The 9,439-nt window shown below is 26.5% G+C and overlaps 3 protein-coding genes across 4 annotated transcripts; 2 read left to right on the forward strand and 1 right to left on the reverse strand.

The window, feature by feature from the left end:
* The first annotated feature begins 859 nt into the window (after nt 1-859).
* On the forward strand, nt 860-2,788 carry LOC132916095 (uncharacterized). 2 transcript variants are annotated; one of them, XM_060975874.1, is made up of 3 exons: nt 860-1,127; nt 2,027-2,363; nt 2,529-2,788. In XM_060975874.1, the coding sequence occupies exons 1-3, from the start codon at nt 1,066-1,068 to the stop codon at nt 2,736-2,738; spliced, it is 609 nt and encodes a 202-aa protein (XP_060831857.1). In that variant the 5' UTR covers nt 860-1,065; the 3' UTR covers nt 2,739-2,788. The 2 variants fall into 2 exon arrangements, with proteins under 2 accessions (XP_060831857.1, XP_060831859.1); XM_060975876.1 differs by lacking the exon at nt 860-1,127 and adding an exon at nt 1,595-1,916.
* A 75-nt stretch (nt 2,789-2,863) lies between these two features.
* On the reverse strand, nt 2,864-7,350 carry LOC132916090 (uncharacterized protein C05D11.1-like). The gene is made up of 14 exons (XM_060975868.1): nt 7,113-7,350; nt 6,718-6,959; nt 6,462-6,630; nt 6,199-6,362; nt 5,604-6,122; nt 5,264-5,518; nt 5,017-5,190; nt 4,712-4,948; nt 4,462-4,642; nt 4,117-4,369; nt 3,858-4,044; nt 3,627-3,770; nt 3,230-3,540; nt 2,864-3,141 (listed from the first exon to the last, which is right to left on the reverse strand). The coding sequence occupies exons 1-14, from the start codon at nt 7,282-7,284 to the stop codon at nt 3,081-3,083; spliced, it is 3,069 nt and encodes a 1,022-aa protein (XP_060831851.1). The 5' UTR covers nt 7,285-7,350; the 3' UTR covers nt 2,864-3,080.
* Nucleotides 7,351-7,852: 502 nt separating this feature from the next.
* Nucleotides 7,853-9,352, forward strand: LOC132916093 (luc7-like protein 3). Its single transcript, XM_060975872.1, has 4 exons — nt 7,853-8,014; nt 8,148-8,470; nt 8,681-8,880; nt 8,960-9,352. Exons 1-4 carry the CDS (start codon nt 7,941-7,943, stop codon nt 9,059-9,061), a joined length of 699 nt encoding a protein of 232 aa, XP_060831855.1. The 5' UTR covers nt 7,853-7,940; the 3' UTR covers nt 9,062-9,352.
* Nucleotides 9,353-9,439: the final 87 nt, after the last annotated feature.

Here is a 9,439-nt window from a genome sequence, read left to right on the forward strand (position 1 = left end):
TTACATACCAATCCCGACTGAAATGAAATTAAAAAATTAGTTTAAAAGGAATTAAATATTATATGTTGTTTTTTATTTAATGTATAGCAAAACAATTATATTGCAGTTATATTGGCAATTATATTAAAAAATATAAAATATCATTTAGAATAAATTTGACCAAAGCTCTCAAATCCACTTAAAATAATTATTATCCTGTTATATGTATACACATAACGTCTAATTAATTGGAGATCAATAAGAATCAACTTAATGTAGAAAACAAGAACAAAATCTTTTTTATTTAATATGTATTATTGTTTAAACCTAATTTCAACTTCAGTTACTTATCTATTTTCCATATCTTGTATATATAAATAATAACAAAAATAAATATTTATATTATAGTCGCATTAGAATAATTGATTTTGCATCCTTAATACAACAAATTTAAAGCAAAATGTTATTTCTAGCGATGTATTTCATAACCAAAACGGCAGAATTAATAGATTACAAGCAAGTTACGTAGAAAACTGATAGCGCATGTTTCATTTAATTATCTCTTAAATCTATCATGTCATATAATCACGTGTTTATTCGATATAACGTAATATTACTACAAAGATATATATATATAATACTTCATATTATCATTTCAATGATGTTTCTAAATTATTTTAACACAGATGATATTTAAATATTTTGTATTTATTTACTGCGCATATATGTCAATTTATATGACTATTTAAAAAAAGAGATTCTTTTGTTTTATTAGTATTTTTCATATTTCTGTTTTTAATACATATATATATTAATATATATAAATTCTTTTCCAGTCTTTAAGTCGCAAATATTGAATCTTAAGATAATAAATCTGTGGACAAAATCTTTTATAATACATCTTATGTGTGCTGCAAAAATATGTTTTAATTTTGCCGCGCGAGTTCATTATATACAAAAGTGTACTTTTAAAACATTGGACGTATCACTTTGACTTGCATTAGTTGCATAAATTTAAGTCACTAAGTATATAAAAATAGAAATATATTTCACGTAAAATTATAAGGTAAAAGTTGGTAAACAACAATGAATTATCAATATATTTACAATATTTTTATAGTTGGAATGATGTTCCGCTCGATAAGGGGGTGAGTTATATTTTTGATAACAACAATGTTAATTTTTTATGTTGACATTTAATTTTTCTATTTAAAAAAGATACTTAAAAAACACATGTTCGTAAAATTTATGGAATATCCACAGTATAATGTTATTTGAAAGAAATTTTTGTCTTTTCTATTTATTTATTTTGATTTAATATATTTGAAAATTTGTTTCATGTAATAATGTAGAGCTATACGTATGTACATATAAGTAAGTACATATATGTATTTCTTGTGTATTATACATATGATTATAAAGATTAATTTTATGCTTATAATAATTTATAAATAATGAAAGAATTAAATGGTTAATACTAATTTGGCAAAATATATATATATATATATATATATATATATATATATATATATGTACATTTGACAGTTACTATTTTTTAATAAATTCCACTAATTTAACTTTTAAGATGAAATACAAAATTATTATGTTTTATAAGATAATTTATTCTTTACCGAAATATTCAATTTCCTAGTTAATTATATAAAATATTTTGTTAATGTGTTAAATGTTTGAAAATATGAGATTACGAATAGTATTGATACTAATCGTTGATAATAAATAAGAGTTATTATGTTAACGATACAATTTATTATTGCATTTATTATCTGTGTTTATTGTAACCTGTTTTTGTCATCAAACTGTTTATTATAACCTGTTTAATCATCAGAAATTTAAAAGGAATTAATAATTTATAACTTCTAATGGCAGTATGTTTCAAATGTGCTGTTGGTACATTGTAAAAATTTTACAAAATACATGTATGTTTAACATTTTTTTTAATGAATAAAAAGATTTTTATATACACATAAATTAACTACCTGATAAAAGTGTTATCTCCAATTAAAATTCATTATTTTTAATTAACTAGGCATAAAGAAATACTTTTTGATTTTACAACTGTAGAAAATGTGGATAATTGGAGAGAAATATCTGACACTGTTAGAACAGTAGGAAAATCAAAAGCTGTTTTAGCACTACAAACAACACAAGTTTTTCAACGAGCTATATTCTTTACTCTTTTAAATCCACAACCAAATGGTGCAGGATTTGCAGGGATACGTACAATGACTAATTTAAATTTATCCAATTTTGAAAATATTGAAATCAATTGTCGAGGACAAGGCAACAATAGTCACTATAAAATTGTTCTTAGACACAAAGGCCTTCATTCAAATGAAGATATAACATATGAACAATTTTTTATGGTAAACTTTAGCTATATTACTTTAAGTTATTCTTAAAAGCATAACTAATAAGTTATAAGTTGTAATTTTTAAAATAATGTGTTTAAGTCGAGTGGTTTACAATGTTTAAATAACAATAATTTTCAAGTATCAATTTAATACAAAAATTATATTAAATTACAATAGGCACCAATGTCAGATATTGACTTTTCAACTGTAACATTGCCTTTGATAAATTTTAAACCATATTATCGTGGACGAGAAGTACCTGATGCAGAACCATTAGACACTGCAAAGATTACAATGCTTGGTTTACAAGTGTTTGGTGGAGTTTATTTACCAAAGAAACAAAAAGGTGTATCAGCATTGGAAGTAGAAAATATTTTAGCATCATAATCCCTATATTAATAATGATTGAAACTAAGTTTACTTTAAACTAAGTTATTTTAAGCAATTCACAAAAGATAAAACTATATTTTAAATAACAACATGTATAAGGGATAATAAAACATACACAAATGTACTGTAGAATTATTTAGTTTTTATAGAAGTATACATTCTGACTAAATCTTGTTAGTTTCTTTATAGCAGTATTGATCCATAAATGCAAATCAACAAGCATTTTTTAAATGAGTAACAAATGTGCTTAAATTCGTTTTGAAGCTGTGTTTTGAACAGAACCATTATAATATATGTTTGTCGAACTTCAGAGGCATGCTTTTTTAATATATATAAAATTTACCAATCATTTAGGTAACTTTCTTCAAGAGTAGTGTATGATTTAAGATCGTGATTGAGTCTGTAACAAAAATACATATAAATAAATACAAATACTTACATATATATATTTATGTTAGAATATATCACTGTAGCATTTATTAACTTACGTTTTAAATGCATCAACAATTTCTGGTACTTTAGATGGATGACATACAATAGTTGTTTTACATTGTTTTGGATCAAATAATGGTTTTAAATATTGAGATGCTATACGACTCATATCCTCAATTGTTACTTCAGATACACGTTGTACCATTTGTTGAGTGTAATCATGTGGTACGTTTTTAAAATAAGACAATAATGACTGTTGTACTACGTCTCCTACACTCTGCTCTTTTCCAATAATTTCAAATATTAAACAAGATTTTGCCGATTCAAAAAGTAATCTTTCCCATTTATTTTCGAAAATATGAATCTCCTATAATAATGTAAAAGTTCAGTAATGCTATTTTCATTTTTTGAATGTCACAAATTTGATTAATTGTGATCTAAACATATACTTACTACAATCGATTTTGCTTCTTTATATGCTGCTACAATATTTGTGGATTTATAAAATGATAAATATAACAGGCCTTCATTTGGTTTGGGATAGATATAATACCCATAAGATAGACCTTGACCTCTAATAAGTCTCCACATAGGGCCCTTAAAAAATATTGATATTTAAATACTTATTATATTATGCAATACTTTTACAATTATTACAGAGATATTACATTATTTTTTATTTACCTCTAATTGAGTTAAATATTGTATACAAACAAGCAAAGGGGCTAAATCTGGACTATGGTAATCATTTATACATGAGCAGCTCTGACATAAATAGGAAGATTCTATAGAACCTAATCCTGTAACGCAACCTTTAAATGGAATCTCATCTGGAGAATTTATCAATGCTGAATCAGGAATGGCTTCAAGTCTGTACAGTTATATGTTTACTATTTATATGCGAACATGTAATTTATAATTTAAGTCATGAAAATAAACTAACTTAGTCTTGCTTGATGTACTAAATGTAGAAAAGTATGTGTTCCATGGGCTATAAACATTTGGTACTTGAGCAGTTAATTTATCCACATTAGTTGCCATGTACAATACCATATTTTTAGGTGTTGTTAACACTTCTCTAACAGATTCAATTTCTGAAATAACTTCTTTTTGGCCTGTTTCATCATTTAAGCGTTCCAAAACATTATTAAGAAATTTCTGTTGCCGTAACATGTTAGATATATAAGGATTGCTATCTGAAAATGAAAAATATAATTATTATTTACAATCACACGATTATGTATGTGTGTGCACGCGTACGTGTTACGTAATTCTTTAAATTTTTTACCCTTATTATATATCAATCCTTGCATTAAATCATTCACAATTTTATTCCCTTGTCTTTTAAATTGTGCGACATCATTTACCATTTTTGCGGCTGTAATTTTTAATCTATCTGGAGTTAATTTAGTTTCGTATAAAAGTTCTTTAATCCATTGTACACCCTTCTCATATTTTTCCATTTCAAGCTATAAAGAGACAATTATTTAAGATTATTAAATAATTGTTAAACGAATTTTAACATAAAGAATTATTACATCAAGTATTAACAGAGCAGTATAACTGTATAGTCCACATGAAAACCTCGAAGAATTAGAAACTCCGAGGTTAGTATCATTCCTTATGGTATCTGCTTCCAATTCAGCTACAATTTCTTCATATGGAACAAGTTGACTATTCCTCATTACTGGGCACTCCATTATTATTTCCAATAATAAAGGAATATAAGGTTTATATTCTTTTTTAACATCTAAAGTATTCATAATAACAAACATCTGTAAAAGAAATGCATAGTCAGTTAAATGATGTTTCAAGTATGATCAAATAATAAACAAGTACATACATAAACAAAGTTTGTATTAACGTGATCCAAATATGTATAAAATGGCAACTTTGATACATCAAATCTAGAATGTTGCTTACTGCTTTCTGTTGTATAACTCTTGATGTAGTGGAAATTGATAAGATGAGTAGATGGAATAGGAACAGAACTTAATATTTCATCTGGTACTGGTATCTAAATGTATACGAAATTAAAGTGTGTAAGAAAGAATATTATATATATCATATATGTATGTAAAATTACATACATCATTTTTAGCAATTGCTTCTTGTAGTTCTTTTTCTTTCTCTTGGAGCCCCTCTTTGCTTAAATTTTCAATTTGTTTAGCCACTCTGTCTTTCTCTTTCTCAGTTAATTCGTGTCTTTTTTCCAAACTGGGAATTCCTTTAACTAATACGAATGGAGACTCAAGAAAATATGTTTTTAACAAATTTAACCAGTAAGATTCAGGTTCAGTTTCTAATTTTTTAAGAGCTTGTACCTGATTGGTCCTCTGATCCAACTAAAATTTCAGAAACAGATATATAATTATTATAAGGATACCTTGATTAGTAAAATTTCATAACAGACCCAAAACAAGTACTTACATCTTCTTTAGTATTACCATAAAGTGCATATCCAAAAAGCATATATGCAATCGTATCATGCGGTTCACTTTCCAAACTACTCAAATCTTCAAGGATACGTCTATGAACAACTGTCCTCATTCGTTTCATATCAATACCTTTCTTATACACATCATTTAATACTTTTAACAGCTGATCTTTTATCAGAGGAATTTTTGATTTTGGTACACTTTCAAATGCAAGGTATAGTACAGATACTGTATATGTACAATAAGAATAGCCAACATTACTAGCATATGCATCGTCAATTTCAACAAATTCTTTCTGCAGTGGACTAACTGATGTATCCGTGAGATATTTTAAAAGTAATGTACAACCGATAAGCTCATACATATCGGTAATAGGAGACGATCCTCGCCAAGCAACATCTACTACTCCATTATCTTCATCATCGCAAGGATAATACACGTCTAAATCTATACTTTCAGTGAGAGGTGGTACAGGATCCTGCCAAGGTCTTTTAAAGAAACCTCTATTTCCCTAAAACATCCGTTAAGTTCTAACTATGTTATGAGAGTGACGAAGAATTGAAATCCAAACAATTATACATATATACTTTTGATATTATTTTCTTTTCTATAATTTGTAACGCTTTGAACACATCTGCATGTTTTACTTGGCCAGTGATTACTATTGTCAAATTCTCAGGCCTATAAAATTCTTGATGGTATTGCCTGACCTTTTCATTAGTAGTACTTTCTCTTAGATTTTTCAATGCTCCTATAAAAAAAGTAATATTTTTCTTATAAAAATAGCAATGTACATCACTTAATGTTCTATTCTAAAATAATAAGATATTAGAAAGACTAATATTTTTACCTCCAACAATAGATTTGTAACCACATCGTCCAGGGAACATTGCTCTAAACAGTTCTACGTATACCAAATATTCTCCTATATTTTCTTTTCCTTGCATTTCACAATAAACCACACCTGCATTTTCTCCTTCACCATTAATATGATGTACTTCAGTAAGGAAACCTGCATCCTTAATAAATAATTTTATACTTAATTTTATTAATTAAAAACATCTTACACTTTATGAATTATTAATTATTAAATAAATATTTTGTACCGTGAGTGTTGGATAAAGTATATGATCTAAATATATAGGCATTAAAGATAAAAATCCTTCACTTCCAGCAGTTGTCATAGTATAAAAAGTACAATCAACTTGTGTTGCAGCATTAGTACCAGATGCCAAGCACCTATTAGCTAATAGATCTAAAACACCTTTGTATGGATAGTCCTCACTGCCCAGGAAAACAAGGTGTTCCAATGTATGTGGTAACCCATCATCATCATGCGCTTCAGTAGCTAAATTTATAAAAATAGTATTATCTATAATACTATATACTATATATCTATAGTATATATGACGTATACATATATAACGTATATAAAGTAATAAAATTAAATAAATACCATATTTTAAGAATACACAAGAAATATAAAAACAACAGAAATTACCGAGGCACAAGTAACCATTTACAACAGGTCCTTCAACGTCCGCTATACAAACCGTAATTCCAGTATCTCTAGATTTGTAAATGTGTACCGGTATTGTATCATTTGCTTTTATCGAATATATAAAATCAAATGCTCCCATGTTTTCTCTGGGTGAATTGTCTACCGGCGCCATGTTATATTACATTAAATTTCTACTAACTTTAAAACTTCTTGAAAAGCAACACGAATACGTAAATTTTTATATTTGTAAGAATTTACAGTTTATTATATGAAACAATTGACAAATTATCGAAATTATCAAGGGAGCAACACAAGTCAAAAAAATATATTTTAAATAATGTTCGATTGTAAAATATTTTTTATTTTAATAAATTTTAGGATATGTCTTAAATATTTAAAAACCTTATGTATAAGTAACAGATGCCTGATCTTTTTAGTTAAACATTGGTAGTCAACATTAGACAGATTAAATAGATTAGATAGTATCTCTGATAGTATTGAAATAATAATATTAAAGAAGAATAGATATATGGTGTTAAATGGTTAATGCGTATAAAATTATTAACACTGTAACTATTGATAGAATTTTTAATTCTTTTATAAAAGATTGAATAATTTAACTTATTCAGAAAATTAATGCGTGAATGATATTTATCGATTCGTTATAAATTCTATATTATAAATTATTTATAATTTATGTGTTCAAATTTATACCTATAGATAGCGCTATAGTATTATACGCTACATTCATTGCAATGCAGTGATATTAAACAGTAATATTAACAATATTATCCTAAATCTGAGTAAAGAATCAGCTGTCTGATCGATATGGCGAGATATTCTAGTGAGTCGGACTCAGATCATAATAGCAAGTATCGTCGAAGACGTAGTAGGAGATCCAGGTAAATAATATCTATATTAAAACAATACCTGATTGTAATTTTATGCATAACCTCATAATTTCTATTAATATATATATTTATATTAATAAAACTGATTATAAAATGTAGTTTAATATGTAATCCTTCATTTCAGATCATCTAGTTCAGATTCTAGCGATTCATCTTCTCATAGACGAAGATCAACCAAACATTCAAAAACAAAGCGTAGACATCGCTCACATTCCAGAAGCAGAGGGAGAGATAGAGATCATAGTCAAAAAAGTTACAAAAGCTCTAGAAATAGTAATTCAAAAGGAAGAGAAAGACACAGGTATTATTCTAGATCACATTCTTCAGATTATTCCAAGAGAAAAGCTAGATCAGCTTCAAGAGAAAAATCTGGGAGTCGTTCAAGTAGTTCACAATCTAATGTAAAGACTATTGTGTCTGAAAAAACTAAAAATGTTTTAATAAAAGGTATGATTTTGATTACATATGTTATTTTTCACGTTATAAATATTTTATTATTAATCTGAATTTATAGTATTATAAACATTGAAAAGTTTTATCTTGTGTTTATATAGAAAATAAGGGTAGGAAAATTTTAAGTTTAGTTATACAAATTAGGATGTTATACTAATGTTATTTTGCAGGAATCATATTAATTTAACATAAAATTATTTTTAGGTGATTTTCCAATTGAGCCACGTTTTAAAGAAGGTGTGTTAGATGAAATCAATTCTGAAGGTTTTACACCCAAACAATTTTCATCTAATACAAAGGAAAAGAAATTTAAGAACATTGTTATAGATATTAACGCAGATACTATACAAGTTCCAGCAGTGGCTGAAGTTCCTTGTGGATCTGAAAGTATCTTTCATTCTTCGGTAATATATCTTTTTCTTTCTCTATATGCACGAATAATATAAATATTAGACATTTTATTTTCAAATATTTTTTATTTAGATAATGATCGATCAGGAAGCCAGATTCGATAAATGGGTGAAGAAACTGTACACTCTTAGGCAGAAAGCTATAGCTGATTTGATACATTCAAATGTTACTTGATAGTCGAATAATGTAGTTTTACTAAAATTTATTAATGTAAATAAATGTTAATCGCTTGATGCTTAATGTAAATAAATGTTAATCCCAAATTGCACAAATAGGTAATCAACCATTTTTTGTACTAATAAATAATCGCATTTTTATATTTATAAACACACTTCTTTCATTTCTTAGGCGTATTATTTTATTAGAAACGTAAGATATAGAAATAACAATATATTGTTATATAATCAAGAAACAATTTCCTTAAAAACAAAATTGTGCGCTTTTGATTGATTAGGCTGAATGGTTAATGATTTTTATATCAGATCACATCTTTGAATATTTTGTCATATTTTGCGAATGCGAACATTTTGTGGACGAAATGTACTGCTTTGT

The sequence above is a fragment of the Bombus pascuorum genome, chromosome 1 (assembly GCF_905332965.1).
Source record: "Bombus pascuorum chromosome 1, iyBomPasc1.1, whole genome shotgun sequence".
Lineage (NCBI taxonomy): Eukaryota > Metazoa > Arthropoda > Insecta > Hymenoptera > Apidae > Bombus > Bombus pascuorum.